Here is a 21404-nt window from a genome sequence, read left to right on the forward strand (position 1 = left end):
TGTATTGGTCATAGTTTGGGTCACAGCTTCCAAAGGGAAGATTGGAGGCACTGAGCCCAGTTGGGCCTATTGATCAATCATGGTTTATGCACAGGGTAGTGTACCTTAAGGACTGAGTCAGAGTGGGAGAATCACAGGATTTCAGCCCAGGACAGATGAAGGCAAGAGGCCTAAAACCTTAAGGGGTATTCTCTGAGAGATTAGAAGAGAGTGTCAAAGGTGTAACATACAGCTATTAATGTTAACAAGAAAGATGTTTTCAATTATTTTTCAAGCAATGTACCAGTACCATACATTTTAAAATCAGCAGAAAAATGTTCTGCTTAATTAGTACCCACACTAATGAAGATGGAGAGAGATTTCTGGCTTCTCTCCAGGACGCAGGTACCCAAAGCGTAACCCAACAGATCAAATGTAGGCCATGGTCCTTCTTTTTCTACAGAGACCAAATATGAATGTTTATTATTGCTGGTAAACTCAGACAGCAAGCAATTTCTAGTTTTCAGTCAAGGAAGATACAAGCAAATATATTACAATTATGTTTATATTGTTATGAGCTGGGTGAAATCTTATTATGGGTTGAGTTAAAATCCCATTGAGAATGATAGGTGTGAACTCACCCTTCGATTAACATAACTGTAAGCATAAGCCCTCACTTAAGAAAAGAAATATATGAACCCACCCAAGAGCTTTTGCTCAGAGGACTCCTTGTGGCACCTTAGAGACTGAAACCTGATTATCACCAGTTTCTCCTCTTAACTGGAACAACCTATTAGATCCCAATTTTTTGGCTAACCACTTGGGCCAAAAGGGGCAAGAATATGCCAACTGTCTTAGCTTAAGAGGGTCAGTCGTCATTTGGTGACCACACATTTACCATTTTCTATTGTGTTCTTCCAATCCCTGTCCAATGTATTTCAATGGAATTTAAAAGCTGTGCTCCTACACTGCGTCCTGGAAGTTCCCACACCAGCTATATATTTAACATTTGCTAGTATGTGTCATCAAAAAATCCGCTTTGACTGTTGTTTTGACCTATACTTTCAGAGCCTTTCCATTTCTGCTTGCATCTCTTTTTCTCCCCATCTTGACTGCTTCAGTCTACCCCCCCCCCCCAAATGATGGAACTAAAAATAAAATGTACATCAGAATGTTCTGATGAATCACATTACATCACATCTCTCATGCTTTATTTGCACCTACTCTGGTTAGATTGTACACTCTTTCCAGTAGAGATCTTACCTATCTTTAAATTGCCAAAGAGGTGCGCTCTCTCTCTATAATAATATATATATTAAATCAAGTTCTTCTGATTTTAACATGCACATATGCACAATAGGAGCCCAAACAGCTACTGGCTTTGCTTATATTTAAAGCTTATCTCATCACTAAAAGCAAACATTACACAAACCCTGCAATCTAGTTTTATTTCCCGGGGCAATGCTGACCAGAGACAATTGCTCAGATGGGGTTATTGGGCTCACAATGTGTCTATCTTATACATGATTTATTATTTATCCAGGACTTCGCAGACATACAGGAAACAAAGTCTCGGCTTAGGAGTTGGGTGCAAGATCAAGGGTCACGGTGGCCGTCAGCACCAGTCAAGTTTGAGCACGCCTGGCTTTGTGCTGCCCCCCACGAGAAGGGGCATTTTTAGAGAGCGCTTTTCCGCCGGCCGCGTGTCCGCCCAAAGTTCAGCTTCCAAGGTGCCCGTGCGCCCTGCAGAGCGATACTGCTCTCGGGCGGCCACACTAGCCCTGGAGCCCCTGGCACCGGGGAAAGGATCCGGGATACAGCCGCCGCCGCCCGGAACCTCCGAGGCTGCACAGCGAGCGGCTGTGTGTGAAGCCGAGAGCGGCTAAGGAGGGACCGGTTCCGGCTTCCGCACACTCACTCACCGCAGAGGAGAAGCCGGGCGGCTGCGAGAGTAGCGGGGCCAGGTGAGAGGCAGCGCGACGCTGGGGGTGGAAGGAGGTTTGTAGGCACCGGTTGCCAGCTGTGCCTGGTTCTGGATCAGCAGGGGTGGAAAGAATGGTGGGCTCTTCAGCGTTCTACTTCTGTCCCAACGTTCGGCGGCGGGGGGAGAGACCCTCAAGCTGCTTCCCCCGTAGGCGGTGGGAGAGACCCTCGAGCTCCCGAGCCCCTGGTGTAGTGCCGGGGCTTATCAGGAGCCACCTCCATTCTCATTGGTTTGTCCAGTGCTCAGGTTGACTATGTCTGGGACATTGTGCGCCCCTGGCCCCGGGAAGGGGGGGGGGGGGGGAATGAAGCTGGAGGCGGATGATGTTCTGTAATATTTGCTTTTAGTAGTTTAAACCACGGGCCCGACTCCAAGAGATCGTCACTGTTTGAGGACTTTGCTTTTGGGAATACCTCGCAGGCTGGATCCAAGAATCCCGCTGTGATCTGTGTTAGGGCCATTGGCATGAGGTCCTGCTTGATCTCTTCTTCTGGAAACAGGGTCACCTGAAGGGTGATTTAGGCCCCTCTCTTACTTAGAGTCCATTAAAACATAAAATCTGCCCTGGTTCTCAGTTATTTCCAAAAACATGAAAAGTTATTTATTTTAGCACCTGCAATGTAGGCTGGACATTAAACAACATACCTAGGTTTACAGTTTAAAGACTTACAATACTAGATATCTTGTATGAGTGGTGAAAGGTTTCCAGCACTTCTAGAAAACATGACTATTTCTAAATCATGCTAGTAGCAGCTACAGCTTTAGGAACTCTGTTGAAGTTTAACCAGCAAGAGTTTCCAGGATGATTGACGCCAGCTTTCAAAGATGTCGCTAATATTCTGGCATAGATGAAATGTCAAGCCTAAAATAATCAGGAACAAAAATATGCTGCATTTTTGTTAGATGAAATATTAGTAACATAAATCAAGCCATAAAACTACTTGAATGTATGCCTCAAATAGTTACCTGTTATTTTGATTAAATAACAATACAGAAAAGGTGGGAGTGGTAGAGAATTTTCTTTATTGATAATTAATTGCTGTGTACTGTGGTGAAATTGGCAGCAAGTGCCAGTTCAAGAGGTGTGCCATTCATTTTAAAGGGGAGGCAGCAGGTAATTTGGCTGGGGTTTACAGGGCTCTTGGGAGTCTTGCCTGAGTAAAACTTAAAGGATTCAGCCTATAAAAAGCAAGACATTCAAGAAATAAAATTGGTAGGACATTACATGTTTTGTGACTAGAGAGTATAGCTAGTGTGGTAGTTAAATAATAAATGCACAGTCATTGTACTGAATAATATAAATACCAAATGATGTTAATACAGTGGAAACATTTAAAATAAAAATGTCATATCGATTCTGCTCAAAGTGATTAATAGACACCTTGATCAAATACTCCTTATAAGAAAGGTTCTGGTGTGCTTTTCAGCTGCCTTCTCTGTATGGGGCATCCTACTGATGTGCATGGATAAATTGTCATGCATATAAATCTGGGTAATAAGGACAGCCTACTCCAAGTGTTAACATTTGAACTCATTAACTATGAAAACATTGATTTCTCTTGTGGGGGAAGCACACTTTTATCTCTCAGTAACTCAGATGTGCAATTTGTTACAGCTATCCATTATAGCCATAACAATATCAAGGGTTAACATTACTGTAAAGTCACTCAGGCCAATATGGAATTAACAGTAAGGGGAAATAGCGATTAGAGAATGGCACCAGGAGCTAGGTTTCCTGCATTCTGCTTCCAGATGTTACATATTTCCTGTATATTTTTGGCAATACATTTAACCTCGCTGAGTCTCATCTTATCCTTCTGTAAAATGAGGGTAATACCTACCTCATAGGAATGTTGAGGATTAATTAATGGTTGTAAAGTATTTTGAGATCCTCATTTGAAAATAACGATGTGTGTGCAAAGTGTTGTTTATTATTTATTGCATAGTGTTTGAATGGGTTGTTTGATATGGGATCTTTATTAAAAGAAACCTGCACCACATTTTTTTTTAGTGCAGCTTTCTTTAAATTCACATCTTAAGCATTTGTCGCCACCTGTGTACCCAGTTGTTTTTGAAATGTGAAGTTTTTCATTAAAATTGCCATTTCAGTGCCTCAGAATGTGAAATCAACAATGACAAGGTTATGTATAAACAGTAAACATTAAAGTTCTTATTGTTAAATCAGTATTAAAGTAGCATGTAAATTAGTTTACAATCTGATATTGCGCTCTAAGCATCATAAATGTAACACTCCAGAATAATGACAGTTGCCAGCAGGAAGCTCAGCAATGCAATTTTGAATACAAAATATGACACTCTAATACAATTTAAACCTGGTGTGAAATACTAAGAGGTGAACAAACTGACTTATGTGGGTTATCAAAAAGCAAATTTTAATATCTGGACTAAACAATATATTGCTTTCTCTATTAGAGGGGAAGATAGGTATTTTTCCCCCTTAGGAAACAACATTTTTCTTTAGCCCTCTACACAGAAATTTGTGGTAACACTCTCCTAGAGCCTTTTCTTCAACAGAATAACTGTTTTGTCAAATAAGCTTTTTTGGTTTGTTTTTTCCTTTTTTTGAGTGAAATTTGAGATACGGATTTACACCTTGAGATATCAGAAGCCATTGGTGATGGGTTTATTTCTGTTTCAGGGCTGTGATCCTGCCGTTCATAGTACACACGTGTAGCAGTGTAGCCACGTTAAACCCTAATGATAGAAGTAGAGAAAGGGAACAGGAAAGTATATTTATGGGTTCACATAACACAAGAATTAGGGGTCACCCTATGAAGTTAATAGGCAGCAGGTTTAAAACAAAAGGAAGTACTTCTTCACTCAATGCACAGTCAACCTGTGGAACTCATTGCCAGGGGATGTTGAGAAGACCAAAAGTATAACTGGGTTCAGAAAAGAATAACAATTTCACGGAGAATAAGTCCACCAATGGCTATTAGCTAAGATGGTCAGGGATGCAACCCTATGCTCTGGATGTCCCCAATGCCTGGTCTGCACAAGAAAATTAGGTCAGTTTAACTGTGTCAGTTGGGTCTGAAAATCCACACCCTGAGTGGCATTCTTAAGCTGACCTAAGTTTGTGTGTAGACAGCGCTAGGTTGATGGAAGACTTCTTCTGTCAACCTAGCTATTCCCCTCAGGGAGACGGATTACCTACGCCGATGGGAGAATCCTTTCTGTCGGCGTAGAAGATAGTATCTACACTGAAGCGCAGCAGCGACACAGCTTCACTGGTGTATTTTAAGATTAGGCTGTGTCTATGGTGCCAGTTTCTGCACTAAAACTTTTGTCGTTCGGGGTGTGTGGAAAAACACCCCCCTGAGCGACGAAAGTTTTAGCGCTGAAAAGTGGCAGTATAGGCAGTGTGGCTCCTGGCGATATAGCTACTACCGCTTGTTCGGGGTGTTTTTTGTTTTTTTTTTAATCGCCGGGAGAGCTCTCCCACGTCACAGCGCTGATGTGGCCGCTGTGTAACGTGGGCAGTGTAGACATACCCTTAAACAAGCTCTTGACTGCCAGAAGCTGGGACTGGACGACAGGGGATGGATCACTCGATAATTGCCTGTTCTGTTCATTCACTCTGAAGCATCTAGCACAGTGGTTCTCAAACTTTTGTACTGGTGACCCCTTTCACATAGCAAGCCTCTGAGTGCGACCCCCTTTGTAAACTAAAAACACGTTTAAATATATTTAATACCATTATCAATGCTGGAGGCAAAGCGGAGTTTGGGGTGGAGGCTGACAGCTCATGCCCCCCCATTTAATAACCTCACCACCCCAGGAGGGTTCCCGACCCCCAGTTTGAGAACCCCTGATCTAGCACCAGCCTCTGTTGGAAGACAGGATACTGGGCTAGATGGAACATAGGTCTAACTCAGCATGGTCATTATTATAATCAAGTCACATCTCTCTAATTAAAAGAACAAGGAGTATTTCTGGCACCTTAGAGACTAACACATTTAAATCTCTCTAATTGTTTGGTAAGTGTTAAGTTTGGATTGCTGCAATACTCTGACTTTTGCCATTGAAGAACAGTGCTCTGACTTAATTAACCAGATTGTGTCTAGATTTGAGGGAAGAGAGAGAGGTGAAAGAAAGAAAATAAACTTCATATGTGATTAGAGTGACCAGATGTCCTGATTTTATAGGGACAGTCCCGATCTTTGGGTCTTTTTCTTATATAGGCTCCTATTACCCCCCATCCCCTGTCCCGATTTTTCACACTTGCTGTCTGGTCACCCTATGTGTGATCCATTAGTAAGACGTGGGGAAATTAAAGCAACAACAAAAAACATCACCACTACCTTACAGATGGATTATATTGCCAAGCACAGAGTTCAGTACAGAGTAACTCCATTCAAGTCATTGGGACTACAGCTAATTCAGTGTTTTTGGGATTGGGCCCTTAAATTACATTCAAAGATGAAGGGGTGGAGCTTTCAGAGAAAGGAATGAGTGGAAGTAGATGATGCTAATATAATAGTTCTGGCCTTTACAGGGCTTGAACACAAAGGACTAATTAATGCTTCCATATGTGTAAAATATTTGTGTGTCTGTATTGTTTTTTGTTGTTTCTGACAGAAAGAGAAAAATGCCTAAAAAGAAGACAGGCGCACGCAAGAAGGCTGAGAATCGTCGAGAACGTGAAAAGCAGATAAGAGCTTCAAGGGGCAACATAGATTTAGCTAAACATCCTTGTAATGCTTCAATGGTAAAATAACCAAAACTACATCTGATATCAATTTTTAAATTTCTGTGAAACCACTGATATAGTTACATTGGCTGCATTAAATTAGAAAGTTATTCTTTATACTTATATGATAATTTATTTATATCATGAGCTTTGGATTTAAAGAAGCATTTGAGTGTTTCAATATAAATATATATCTAATGGTTACCTAATCATAAATTATATCAGAATCATTACAAAAGCTGTACATTGACTGTTTTACATGGGGAAAAATAACTATTTATAATTTGCATTTCACAGGAATGTGATAAATGCCAAAGGTAAATATGCTTGTTTTTCTTCAGCATTTTAACCTATTTTTACTTTTAAAGATTTTGTTTAATGCTTTGTTTTGATTTTTTCATATGACAAGACGACAGAAGAATAGAGCCTTCTGCTACTTTTGTAGTTCTGTTCAAAAATTGCCTATTTGTGCACACTGTGGTAAGTGTAACTGACAAAGGAAAATACACTTTCCCCCCCTTACACTGCATTCCCTTTGTGTTCTTATATAAAGTCTCAGTATTTTAACTAGGTCTGTCTGGAAGCTGATCATCAGCTGGTGTAAATTCATGGGACTATGCCAATTTGCCCAGCTGAGAATTTGCCCCTTGAGGCCTGATTGTGCAAACTCTTGTCCACTTGAATAGTCACTGACCCAAAAGGGTTTTGGCCGTTGATTTGTGTGATTTTATTGTTTAAAAAACATGTTTAGCTATTTGTTATGACTGAGAGTGTTCTACATTCTGGCTCTCCCTTTGAATAAATGGCTGTGGGATTGCTTGATGCTGAGAGCAAAGTTAAAAAGGCTGCCAAAATGCTGCTCTTTTAATCAGGAAATATTGCAGCTTTTAGCACAATGTTATTACCACTGCTTATTAGTATAAATTAAATCAGTGATAAATTGTTTGCCTTGTATGTGTATATTGTATAACTTGTTACCACAGTACTTACGTGCATTAAAGGTCTGCTCCAAAGCCCTTTCAACTCAGTGGAAAGACTCCCACTGGCGGCAGGGGGCTTTAGATCAGTTACTAAATCTTATTTGCACTGGTACTTGCTTAAAAGGGGAGGTGAAGGGGGGCTAAATATGACGTATACTTTGAAATGAATTGTGTTGGTTTCCTGGTTTAACAAGCTTTCATGTATTTTTTACATATTTTCTACTTGCCATAAAGCATGTTGGTGATTTATGGTTTGATTTTCAGAGGTATTGACCACCTGCAATTCCTGTTGACTTCACGGGAAGCTGCAGATGCTGAGCATTTCTGAAAAACTGGCCATTAGTGTGTAATACTGTTCCACTGTATATCATAATTCATAAACCTTCTTTCTGTCATTAGAGACTACACTAAAGTGGTGAACGTTCATTTTCTGCTTTTCTAGTATATTACACATCTTTTAAATGAATTGAGTCTTGCTGAATTTGTCTATCTTGATGTGCAAAATGTTTACAGAGAGAAGAAAGTGTTCCTAAAAGTATCCTACAAAAAAGATGTAAGCTTCCAAGATTTCCTAGTAAAGACAATCAGAATTGTTTGGTACTTGTATCATAGGGTGAGCTGCTAGTGATTCTTATATTTAGGCTGCCTAAAATTTTCCATTAAAACATTCTAAGCTTCCATTTTTTTAAGAAGTTCTAACACTTTCATTGTCTGTAGTGGGCCTCTGAAATTAGGTAGGAACAAAGCCCGAGGGCTAGAAGCATGCCTTTTGCTTTCTTGTCCCATGAAATTCTCCTGAGTTATAAAGCTGTTAAAAAATGTTCTCCCCTTTAGGTGTACCATATAGGGCACCAGCTCCCCCAAAGTGCTGAAAGGGGACAGAGAGCCATGCTGATGAGACCCCAGCCACCTTTCCATACCCAGCACATAACTCCAGCAGTCCTTCCCCACCCTTCCTGCCATTAGCTAATGTAGATTGTCATGCAGCTAAAGTACTATAAGCACCTGCTGATGCTGCATAGAGGGTTTAGTTTACAGTTCCATGTGGCAGAATTTTTAATACTTTTCCTAATTTTTCCTTAAAAAAAAATTGCATACCATGAAAGCTAGGTTAAAAGAACATTACTAAGGTTGCAAAGTCAAACACTCAAAAGCTAGGTTTCAGAGTAGCAGCCGTGTTAGTCTGTATCCGCAAAAAGAACAGGAGTACTTGTGGCACCTTAGAGACTAACAAATTTATTAGAGCATATGCATCCGAAGAAGTGGGTTGTAGCCCACGAAAGCTTATGCGCTAATAAATTTGTTAGTCTCTAAGGTGCCACAAGTACTCCTGTTCTTTTTACTCAAAAGCTAGGAAATGCAAGATTTGTAGTTGCCTGTGCAATATCCATTCAACCCTTTTGTGCATATATATTATGATAGTCTTTAGATACATGATCACACATTACTTTTTCCAGACCCCGGCCTCATCCAGTGCACAAGGTGGACACACAAGGGGGCAGAATTAAGGTTGCAGAGGTAACTCTAAATGTGGCATTTCTTAACTTGAAGAACATAAGAGCTGCCATACTGGGTCAGAATATAGTCCATCTTGCCTGCTATCCTGTCTCTGATAGTGGCCATACCAGAGCTTCAGGGGAGAGTACAGAAAAGGGCAATTATGGAATGATACACCACTGTCTTCCATTCCCAGCTCCTGGTAGTCAGAGGTTTAGGGTCGCCCTGGGGATGAGATTGTGTCCCTAGCCATTTTGGCTAATAGCCATTAACGGACCTATCCTCCATGAACTTATCCAGTTCCTTTTTGAACAGTTATACTTTTGGCCATCACAATATCAGGTTAGTTGTGCATGGTGCGAAATAGTACTTCCCCTTGTTTGTATTAAATCTGCCTGCTCATCGGGTGACCCCTGGTTTTTGTATTGTGGGAAAGGGTAAATAATACTTTTGTATTCACTTTTCCCACACCATTCATGATTTTATAATTTCTATCATATCCCCCCTTAGTCATCTCCTTTCCAAGCTGAACAATCGTAATCTTTTTAGTCTCTCCTTGTACGGAAGCCATTCCGTACCCTGAATCATCTTTGTTGCTCTTCTCTTAACCTTTTCCAGTTCCATTATATCTATTTTGAGATGGGACGACCAGAACTGAACATGGATGCACCATGGATTTACATGGTGGTATTATGATATTTTCTGTTTTATTTTTTTATCCCCTTTCCAAATAGTTCCTAACATATTGCTAAGCCTTGTTGATTGCTGCTGCCCATTGAGTGGAGGTTTTCAGAGAACTCTCCACAGCATTTCCATAATAATGTTCTTGGGTGGCAAGAGCAAACTTAGAATCTGTCGGTGTATATGTAGAGTTTTATTTTTTCACTTGTGCATTACTTTGCACTTATCAATATTGAATTACATCTGCCATTTTGTTGCCCAGTTTGGGGAGAACTCTCTAACTCCTCACAGTCTGCTTTGGCTCAGCTCTTTTGAATAATTTTGAATTGTCTACAAACTTTGCCACTTCACTGTTAACCTCCTTTTCCAGAACATTAGTGAACGTTGAACAGCACAGGTCCCAATACAGATCCTTGGGGGACCCTGCTGTTCATTTCTCTCCATTATGAAAACTGACCATTTATTCCTATCCTTTGTTTCTTGTCTTTCAACGAGTGACTGATCCATGAAAAGACCATTCCTCTTATGCCACGGCTATATAGTTTCCTTAAAGAGCTTTTTGGTGAGGGACCTTTAGGCTTTCTGAAAAATCCAAGTACACTATATCAATTGGATCACCCTTATCCACATGCTTTTTGACTCTTTCAAAGAATTCTGATAGATTAATGAGGCACAACTTCCCTTTACAAAAGCTCTGTTGACTTTTCCCTAACAAATCATGTTTATCTCTGTGTCTGATAATTTTGTTCTTCACTATAGTTTCTACCAATACAGAAATTAGTCTTACCGGTCTGTAATTGCCAGCATCGCCTCTGGAGCCCTTTTAAAAAATTGGCATTCATTAGTTAATTTCCAGTTATCTGGACCAGAGACTGACTTTAGTGATAGGTTACATACTACAATTAGTAGTTCTCAAAATTTCATATTTGAGTTCCTTCAGAACTCTTAGATGACCAGCGTCTGGTTGTGGTGACTTATTACTGTGTAGGGTATCAATTTGTTCTAATTGGGGACAGTACTTCAGATTTATGCCCCAAAAGAATAGCTCTGATGTGGGTATCTTCCCCAAATCTTCTCCAGTGAAAACTGCTGCAGCGAATTCATTTAGCTTCTCTAGAATGGCCTTGATGTCCCTGAATGCTCTTTTTACACTTTTGTTATCGGTGGTTCCATTCCCTGGGTTTCCGGCTTCTGATGTACTTAAAAAAGAAAAAAAGTACTGTTAGTTTTTGTGTCTTTAGCAAGTTGCTTCTCAAATTTTTTCTAGGTCTGCCTAATTATACTTTTATGTTTTACTTGCCAGAGTTTGTGGTCCTTCCTATTTTCCACATTAGGATTTGACTTCCAGATTTTAAAGGATTCCCCACCCGACCCCCTCAATGGCCTCCATTAGTCTGAAGTTTAGCCACAGTGGTATTCTTTTGGTCCTCCTCCTGTCTTTTTTTATTAGGGGTATACATTTAGTCTGAGCCTCTGTTATGGTGTTTTTAAGTAGTCTTCATGCTGCTTGAAGGTACACCTCTACCCCGATATAACGCTGTCCTCGGGAGCCAAAAAATCTTACCGCGTTATAGGTGAAACCACGTTATATCGAACTTGCTTTCATCCGCTGGAGCATGCAGCCCCGCCCCCCCAGAGCGCTGCTTTACTGCATTATATCCGAATTCGTGTTATATCGGGTCGCATTATATCGGGGTAGAGGTGTATTTTACCTTTGTGAGGGCTCTTTTTGATTTTCATCTAACTAGCATCCTCATTCTTTTGTAGTCCTTTTTAAAAAAGTTAAATGTTACTGTGCTGGCATGTTTTGGTATTTTCCCACTACAAGGGTACTAAATGTAATTATATTATGGTCACTATTACTGAGTGGTAAAAATGTTGATTGTTTGACTCTGCAATCTAAATAATGTTTTTAATTTTTTATGTGATTTTTTTTGATGTGTGAAGTGCTGACAGAGTGCTCAGCAGGCTACAAAACACATAGTAAGACATGGGCCCAGCCCTACAGAATTTACAATCTCAGAAGTAAGGTGAGAGAGATTTAGGCCTAAATGGATAAGAAAAATAATTAATCGTTTGTTCTGGAGGATCAGAGAGGGAGGTGTGATAGCGTGTTGCATGTTGTTTGGTTGCATTTTTGTGTGTGCCTTTTATATACTGAAGTAACTGCTTAAATTCCTTATTTTTCACTGCTGTTACGTTGTCTTTGACTCTAAATAATTTGTTGTTGTTTTGGATTAATAGGGAAAACAAAATGTATGATGAAGTCTTCAGACTGTGTTATAAAGCATGCTGGTGTGTACAGTACTGGCCTTGCAATGGTGGTATGTATATAAAAGCATGTTGTCTTTCAGAGAATTCTTCAAAAATTCTATGGTCTGTGTTACACAGAAGGTCAGACTAGATTAGTGGTTCTCAACCAGGGTGCCGCGAGCAGGTTTCAGGGGGGCTTCCAAGCAGGTCCAGCATTAGACTCGTTGGGGCCCAGGGCATAAAGCCAAAGCCCCACCACATGGGTCTGAAGCCCAGGTTCCTGAGCCCCACCACCTGGGGCAGAAGTTGAAGCCTGAGCAATACATCTTCATGGGGACCCCAGGCAATTGTCCTGCTTCCTACCCCGTAATGCCGACTCTGGCTTTTATATGTAGAAAACCAATTATTGCAGCACAGGTGGGCCGTGGAGTTTTTATATCATGGGGGGCTGTCGGAAAGAAAAAGGTTGAGAACCTCTGGACCAGATGATCAGAATGGTCCCTTCTGGTCTTGGACTGTGTGAATTGGGCTTTTATTTTTTATAGAATAATATCAGACTAAACCTCAGAATATTATTATTCTCAGTACACTGTAACAAAATACATCTCCATAGGACTACAAAGCTAAATTAACACTTTAAACGCAGATCCTGCAAACCCTTATGCACTTAAGTATCTTTACATACATACCTGAGTAGCCCCCAATGAGATCTCCATTAAAATGGTATAAATCTAGATTAATGCCATTGAAGCTAATGGAGTTATGTAGATTTTTAGAATGCAGTCACTGAGAACTATGTTTAACCATAAATAATTTTATTTACAGTGATTGTTCTGTAAATCAGTAACTTATTTTCCTTTTTCATCCCTTATATAGTTAAGTGATAAGTCCCTTTGAAATACCAAAAGTATTATTTGTAAATGTGAATATTGCCAAAGAAATTCTTAAAAATTTAAAATTTAGGGAGATGGGGCTCCTGGGTGGAAAATTTATGTAAATATATCCCTGCAGAAGCCTCCGCTAGGTAGTGGACTGTTTGCAATAACAAAATCATTCTGTGCCTTAAAATGCAACAGATTTTTCATTGAATCTTAACACTGTGGGCCTGATTCTCCACTCCAGTATGTCAGTTTTATGTTGATGTAACTCCATTAAATCCCTATGCATACAGTATATTGTGAAGTTGCTGTCATATGTGAGGTAGGAAATCTTCTGTCTGTCAAATATTAAAATTGAAGTTTGAGGTTTGTAGTTTTTGTAGTCTTGTAACTTTAACTGTAAAATTAAATTGGTTATAAACTGATTACTTAATTTTTGCCTTACTTTTCATATGTTATATGACCTTTACTGTCTTAAGAGGTCAGAGTTCTAGTGTAGAGTTTGTTATAAAATCTAAATAGTTGATTTAAGCTGTAAGAATAGCTTGAGTGGTTTTTGATTTGATAAACTGTATTTTTGCCAGAGCATTATCTCATATATGTCAACAAGGCTGCAAGATCATATCCATAAATTATAGGGGAGAAAGCTATTTTTCATGCATAAGATTCAAGACATTAATGGAAAAAATAAAACAGCAAAACCAAAGCACAGTTGATTAGATTATTAAGTCCTGCAGAAGTGAATGCCGAGAACATGAGCTGAATATTGAAAGGACTTGATTAGAATCTGGATACATTTCTAGCTACTGGGTGTAAAGGTGAAAGAGGTAAAATGCCTTACCTTCACCTCCCCTCAAACCACATGCCCCTAAAGTGGAATGAGCCCACTGATAGCCCGAGTGGATACATGGGCACATTCTAGAGTACAGAAGCAGAATTTCTCTTTAGATATGATAGATGTTCCAAGATGATGTCTTTCTGTGCTTGCAGGGTGCAATCTGTGATTTCTGTGAAGCTTGGGTCTGCCATGGTAGGAAGTGTCTCAGCACACATGCTTGTATCTGCCCTCTTGCAGATGCAGAATGCATTGAGTGTGAAAGAAGTGTCTGGGATCACGGTAAGTTGTTTAAGATTGAAGGAAAGAAAACTAATTTTTTGCGTATAGTGTCTAGACAGTGGTTCTCAACCAGGGGTCCGGGGCCCCCTGGGGTGACCACGAACAGGTTTCAGGGGGGACGCCAAGCAGGGCCAGCATTAGACTTACTGGGACCCAGGGTAGAAAGCTGAAGCCCAGGGCCCTGAGTCCTGCCACCTGAAGTTGAAGCCTGAACAATGTAGCTTCGCGAGGGCCCCTGTGGCGTGGGGCCCCAGGCAGTTGCCTGGCTTGCTAACTCCTAATGCCGGCCCTGGCTTTTATATGCAGAAAACCAGTTATTGTGGCACAGGTGGGCCATGGAGTTTTTAATAGCATGTTTGGGGTGGCCTCAGAAAGAAAAAGGTTGAGAACCCTTGGTCTAGAGTATTGTAACACTCAACACTTAATGTCGCATTTTACATCTTCAAAGCACTCCACAAATATTAGCTAATCTTCAAAACACACCTGGAAGCTCACTAAGCATCATCCCCATTTTACAATGGGTAAATGGAGACAGAATTTAAATTACGTGCCCAAGAGCATATATATAATCTGTCTAAAATGGGATTACAACTCAGGAGTATTTATGTAATGTACTTAGACATTTATACTGCATTCATCACTTTAGTGTCGAGAGCCTTATGTCATTATATCACTCCAATAGGTTGTGTAAACACTGGCTGTCTCTTTGGTATTCTTGCTCCTTTCCTTGCACTGGAAGAGGTGTTTTGTTTCTTTTGGTACCCAGCTCCTTGATCAAACCACACTAGTCTCCAATTGTGGAGTTCCTATTGTGTATTTCAACCAAATTTATATTTTGGAGAGGGGATGGTAAGCATGGAAAAGGGATATTTTGGCCCAAATGTCCTAACACGATCTCTTTCAGCCATAATCAAATCAAAATATTATAAGAATAAAATGACCAGTAGTGTTCCTTGGTTCATTTTTATGCTATCCTGTGTCATTATAATATGTAGTATATTTCAGCGTAATGCCAGATGGACAATGTTTAATTTAGGATTTTCTTCTTAAGTGTTTTGTGACAGAAGGGAAAATTTATTCTTAGTCAAACCCATGTAAAGCAGCCTAAATTACATGAGTAAAAGAGGTGTTTTGTTTGTTTTGTTTTTTTTAACCCATGCTTGCTCTTTTTTCTATTTGTCTTGATAAATCTTGTAGGAGGCAGAATATTCAGCTGCTCTTTTTGTCATAATTTCCTCTGCGAAGATGATCAGTTTGAGCATCAAGCCAGCTGCCAAGTTTTGGAGGCAGAGACATTTAAATGTAAGTTATCCACTTAAAACCCCTTTCACCAATGTTAAGCAGATTCACTTCTTCCTACTGTGTAATAATACCTGCTTAGGTGGTGAAAAATGGCCTGGTATTTCACTTGTCCAGTGTGATTATCCCAGCTGGTTAGGCAACAGGAGTTTTTCTTGTTGGTCCCTTAGAAATAATGTTGGCTCTGTCTAGCATGGCTGCACTTCCCCAGATTCCTTGTGGTTCAGCTGGAACTCCTTGAATAGAAGACAGGATTTTTTGGTCAATGTGGGTTAGCATCTGAAGAAGTGAGTTTTGAATCATGCACTTGGCCTATCGTGTAGAATACAGCACAGATGAAGGCATGAAGAGGAATGCGAGAAGGACGCAGAAGGTGTGGGGAAGTTTTTTTTATCCAAAGTCAATGGGCTTTGGATCAGGACCTATAGATATAGAGAGAGACCCTTTGCTCTCTCGCTCTCTATGTATAGAGCAAAGGGTCAACATTCATATTTTAACAACACATACTTTAATACATAGACCAAAGAACAGGAAACTACAAGCTATCAAATTTTGATTACCATAGGGGGTCTGGTACAGCCATAAAATCATGTGGGCAAAACTTAAAAACCTCAGATGGACTTGAAACCTTACAGGAACAGAGGAATTGTAATATCAGATCAGACTGGTGGTCTAGCTAGTCCAGTATCCAACCATAGCCAATTCCAACTGTTTCAGAGGAAGATGGGGGGGGTGGGTGGGAACTGGTAGTATGCATGTATGAAACATACTGTCCATAGGATAATTTTCTTCTTGTTAATTAGGGGATGGCTTATGCCCAACACATGAGGGTTTATACTGCTTTCAAAACTTGGTTGTGTTTGGTTTTGTGCCTTTTTTTTTTTTTTTTTTTTGTTTTGTTTTGTGTTTTTTTTTTTTTTTTTTAAATCCTTGCTATCCTGACTACATGTTCTTGTTGTCCATATAAATGCCCAGTCCTTTTATGAATCTACTAAGCTCTTGGCCTCAATGGTAGCTCATGATTCAAAATATTCCTGTTTGAAATTTTATAATCTATTTTTCTAAGTCTCCCCTCTCCTTTTCATCTCTCATTCCTTTTTCCCCCTGCCAACTGTTGCCTGAGCCTTGATTAGCTCCCCTTTATGAACTGCCAGAATGCCTTCCTGTGAGGCACCATTGGAGCAGCAACTGCTGCTCAAAAGGGATAATTTCCTCTTGATGGGTTGACTCTTAATTCACAGCTGTGACGTTACAGTGAGTGAAGAAGTTACTTTACAAGGTTTACACTATGTTTAACATTCTACAGCGCAGGGTAGTCCTAGTAGAGAGATGGACTGTGTGAGATAGTTTTATATTAAATTTAAATATTGTCAAACAGATATGGCCAATCCCACTCTAGCTACAAAAAATGTTTTATTTCATAAGTTTGAAATATAAAATGTAGCTGTAAAAAACAAAACAAAAACAAACCCAACACACACATTTAAAAGTGCAGACTACCTCCTGGGAATACTTTAATGTACTAATTAATATTCACAGTGCCTTTGAATATGACAGATCCCCCACCTCTGCTCAGCTTCTGCAAAAGGAAGAATCCCTACTGTTCATTTCTGAAGCTTTAAAAGCTTGTTCTCACGGTTGGATGAGAGTGAGATGGCGGTTTGGTTATAAACAATGCACATGATAAAATGTTTGTAAAGATTCAAAACAAGCTGTGCATACTCATACATTCTTTATTCAACAAGCCTCATTTAGGTATAAAATCCTATTTCATTTCATTTACAGTACTCCCTCTTGTGGAGATAAAAATAACATGAAAATATTAAGGCAACCTAGATTTTAAAGACACCATCAACCCAGTTCTGCTCCTTGTTACTTGTGTATTTGCTATCAATAAAATTACACTGGATTGTATATGTAAATATATGTAATGAGTATGATTTCAATAACGACATGACAGACAATTCTTTATAAAACTACTCACAGACAGCTCAATTTTGCAAGTTGCTAAGCATCATCAAATCCTTTTCAAATTAGGAAAATAAGGGTAATCAGCATTCTGCCCTTACTTTAAATGGAATGTTACTATACAGCTCTGGTGGGTTTTGTTTTGTTTGTTTTGATACCATGAGGGGGAAAAAAGCAGTGAAACCACCTTGTGAACAAACTGTGGTTTCAATCATCTCCAACATGTTTGTAAAGATGTGAGAATGCAAAAATATTTGAATCTTTTAAAAAAATTGGTTTTGAGTGGGTAAGGGACCATTTACTCTCAAACTTATACCAAATTAATGATATTAGACTCAGTATATAAAACTCTTTAAAATAGCCCAATACAACTGTAACTACAGAGAGTATGATTGTAGCAAGATACACTTATCGTAAGGACTTCAAAAAATACAAAATCATTTACTTTTATACTTTAAGTTCAATGTATGTTCAGAACTTCAGTGGCAGACAACTGTGCAATTGGGTAGCTTTGGGAACTGTTGATCAGGAAAAGTTACTGAGAAATTAAGGGTCCTTTCAAATAATATATTTGGCTAAATATGTATTTCCCTGTATTATCTTTTCATTTTGTTTGGTGACACTGGTGATTTTAGGCTACCTATGGTACTGGAGAGCTAATCTGGATGTATAAAGTAGAAGAAAAGAGCCAAGTTACCTTTCATTTTTAAAGATTGATGTTATCCATTTTTTCATCAGGTGTTTCCTGTAATCGGCTTGGGCAGCATTCATGCCTGCGTTGTAAGGTAAAAATATAGATACTTAAAGTAACTATAATTGTAACTCCTTCTCCTTACATGTCCTTCTGGTACCAAGTCTTGTCACATCTCCCTCCACAATATATAGAAAACTCATACCTTCTGTATGAGGTAAGGGTCATTACTTTTAATCTCCCTTTTGTCCAGCACTTTAAAGTTTTTAATTTCTCATTCTTGCTTTCGAGGGCCTGCATCTCTCATCTCATTTGGCATTATTTCCCTCTACCTCCACAAACAAACCCCCTGTCCCCCGCCTGCATCCTTCAGTTCCGTTAGCGTAGCCAGGCTCTTCTCAGTTGTTTCCTGCTCCCATTTTCATAGTCTTCAATGCTGTTTCCTCTGCACTGAGCGTATGATTCTCCCATCCCAGTATCCGAGGCCTCCACCTTTTCCTCCTTTGGGTCATTCCTAAAGTCTTACATCAAATGTACTGTCCACCCCGACATTTTTCATTAGGGGGGCAATTTAAATAAATAAAATCAATCAATCTAATTAACCCCATTCTCTCAGTCTCCTATTCTTACTGTGTGCGCCTCAGAGTTCAGAGCAGGAACTGTCTTTATTGAAGTGTCCTGGACAGTGCTGAGCACACTGTTGGTGCTTAATTAGTACTAATTCACAATTGGTGTCTTCTTTTAATTATAAACCGACTGACTATGTGGCAGGGAGAGGTTCCATTTAGCAGGACAATGAACACACTGCCCTGCAAGACAGACATTTGAAGTTTAGTTTTGTTTTCTTTTAACTTGTTGGACTAACCCAATACCCATATGGCTGAGGTCTATCAGACAGTGCTCCCACTGACTGAGGCCAGCCTCCTGGCTGACAACTTCCAAGACAGGGCACTCCTTGAGGACCCTGCTTCCTCGGCCACCATCCTCTTTTCCCAGTTCCAGCATCCTCCTGGCTTCCCTTCCCTAAAAGGCAGTGGAACCTTGTCCAGCACAGAAGCAATTAGTGGATAGATTGTACATGAATTCCAGTCCCACTATAGAAAGAACTAGTTAAATTTTAATCTCAGCCAGATTACCCTGGTGCTGTTAGAAATTTAACTATTTTTTTTTTGCCTGCTGCTTACTGAAGAGTATTATGTTATGACAAAACTTTTATCCTTTTCGTTATCCTCTTTTTCACCCTTCAGGCTTGTTTCTGTGATGATCACACCCGAAGCAAGGTTTTTAAGCAAGAAAAGGGAAAAGAGCCTCCTTGCCCTAAATGTGGGCATGAAACTCAGGAGACAAAGGATCTGAGCATGTCAAGTAAGGACTGTCCTTGAAAGGCTAATGGAACAAATGCTGAGTCTCTAATTTAGCGAGTCAAATTTACTAGGAGTCTTATTTTCTGTGTTTGAAAACGTAATATGTTCATCTTTTTCAACTGGCAGCATGTGATGCCATTGGTGGCTGTGTAGGGATGTATGGGAATATTGAAGTTCTTGAATGCTTTGGAATGTTTTGAGGAGTTTGTTGCATTTATATTGAGAGTACTTTGAGTTGTTGCTGACTCTGAGCTGCAGCATCTCTTCGTTAGGACTGCTATTTGTGCCCTGGAGATTGACAAGGTTATGAATTTGAGTGCTACTTTCAAGTTGTGGTCTAAGGAAGAAGCGCCCATGATCACTGTTTACTTCTGCTCTGTCACTTCTTATTTCACCATCAAGAAATAGCATGCTGAAATTCATTAGAAGATACCCACATGAGTCTGCTTACTCGGCACTGCTTATCCATAAAAAACACACATTATCTTAGGTGCTATATATCTATATATAAAATACATATTTATTACAGTACCAGAAGTGTGCTCTACAGCCAAAGTTCTGGTCCTGAAGAGTTTATGATCTAAATACAGTAATGTACCAGATATTTTATGTATGAATGTCTCTGGAGAGAAGATATTTTGGATGGGGAACAGCAGAAAAAGGGTCTGTCATAGTTAGGTGCTCTGACTTTAAGGATTAAACCCGAAAACAACCAGTTAAAGTCTCTCAAGAGACTGATCATTGTAGTCCTGGGCTGTTTGCTGACAGTGTACTCGAGTAGGTGGTGAAGATGGATGGTAGATGGAGAAATGTCAAATGCTCCATTGATGAGTGGGTGTCTTATGATTGAGGCTGAAGAATAAGAATTTAACTATTTTTTCTATTCACAGTACGCTCTCTGAAGTTTGGCCGGCAGACAGGAGGTGAAGAGGCAGATGGAGCTTCTGGCTATGATGCCTACTGGAAGAACCTCTCATCGGGTAAGGATGGAGATGCAGGTGACCATGACGACGAATATGAAGAGGATGAAGCAGAGGATGATGATGAGGAGGGAGGGAAGGATTCTGAAACAGAGACCACAGATTTATTCAGTAACTTGAATTTAGGAAGGACCTATGCTAGTGGCTATGCCCACTATGAAGAAGCGGAAGACTAAGATTACATAGTGGGGAGCTCTATAGCATTTGGAAGGAATAAGTATAGGAGTGCTTTATGCGTGCCACTAGAATAGCTCTGCCAGGCACTTAAGCTTTAAAGCGTCTTAGGGAAAAAGGGCATGGAACTTCTGTAGAAACTCAAGGTGAAATTTGTGTGTGTATGTGTGTGTGTGTGTAAGGTGAGGGCGTGGAGAGGAAAACAGATAAATGTTCATATTCATGCAAGTAAGCAAAGTGGTTTTGATCTCATGATTACTGAGTGTAATAGCTTAATGTCTTCTCCCCCACCAAGTTGGGAGTGTAGGAGGGTAAAGGGATTTGTTTCCATCTGTTCATCAGAAATTAAGTTATTTTTCTTGAGTAATTTTGACTGTAATTCTGTAATCTGATTTCATAAATTATATGTAGTGGTGTAAGTGGGTGGCTGTATTCATTTTTGGCTTACAAAATAAAAGTCAGCAGCATTCTGTAGTGAGTTTTCATAAATATTGATCTGGACTGAGTACTAGGAAAGCACTTACTGCAGGCCTATCATGAGCCAAATATAAACTGAAATTAAAATAACTTTACCATTTCATGTAGGGGAGGCAGATCAATACATTTCCCCATAACATATTTCTTGAACATTATCATTCCATGCCTTTTGAACATTATACATTAATCACAGTCACCTACGGTGTCACCTACATATATAAGATCAGAAGGTTTATTTATCACAATAAAAATGTTAATGTATCCTTCCTACCCAATAAAAGCATCACTTTCTTTTAGTGTAGTATCATCATTGTTTGCAAAGAGGGGTCAAAAGGGTGGTAACTAGTCTATTCTACCCCTTCACCTGC

The 21404-nt window shown here is 39.7% G+C and overlaps 1 protein-coding gene across 3 annotated transcripts; it reads left to right on the forward strand.

Annotated features, from left to right (window-relative positions):
• The first annotated feature begins 1834 nt into the window (after window positions 1-1834).
• ZNF330 (zinc finger protein 330) lies at window positions 1835-21033 on the forward strand. 3 transcript variants are annotated; one of them, XM_024208119.3, is made up of 10 exons: window positions 1835-1977; window positions 6566-6695; window positions 6975-6994; window positions 7087-7157; window positions 12080-12159; window positions 13957-14083; window positions 15281-15385; window positions 18089-18135; window positions 19289-19406; window positions 20296-21033. In XM_024208119.3, the coding sequence occupies exons 2-10, from the start codon at window positions 6576-6578 to the stop codon at window positions 20559-20561; spliced, it is 954 nt and encodes a 317-aa protein (XP_024063887.1). In that variant the 5' UTR covers window positions 1835-1977; window positions 6566-6575; the 3' UTR covers window positions 20562-21033. The 3 variants fall into 3 exon arrangements, with proteins under 3 accessions (XP_024063887.1, XP_024063886.1, XP_024063888.1); XM_024208118.3 differs by having other exon boundaries at window positions 1835-1943; XM_024208120.1 differs by lacking the exons at window positions 1835-1977; window positions 12080-12159 and having other exon boundaries at window positions 6603-6695.
• Window positions 21034-21404: the final 371 nt, after the last annotated feature.

Source organism: Terrapene carolina, unplaced genomic scaffold (genome assembly GCF_002925995.2).
Source record: "Terrapene carolina triunguis isolate 2854851 unplaced genomic scaffold, T_m_triunguis-2.0 Scaffold66, whole genome shotgun sequence".
In the NCBI taxonomy this organism is placed as follows: Eukaryota; Metazoa; Chordata; order Testudines; family Emydidae; genus Terrapene; species Terrapene triunguis.

Bases quoted from the DNA above. Each gene is read 5' to 3' on its own strand.
- ZNF330 (XM_024208119.3), top strand. From the start codon at position 6,576: ATGCCTAAAAAGAAGACAGGCGCACGCAAGAAGGCTGAGAATCGTCGA. The intron at 12,160-13,956 runs GTATGTATATAA...CTGTGCTTGCAG, and splicing joins GTACTGGCCTTGCAATGGTG to GGTGCAATCTGTGATTTCTG. The intron at 15,386-18,088 runs GTAAGTTATCCA...TTTTTTCATCAG, and splicing joins GGAGGCAGAGACATTTAAAT to GTGTTTCCTGTAATCGGCTT.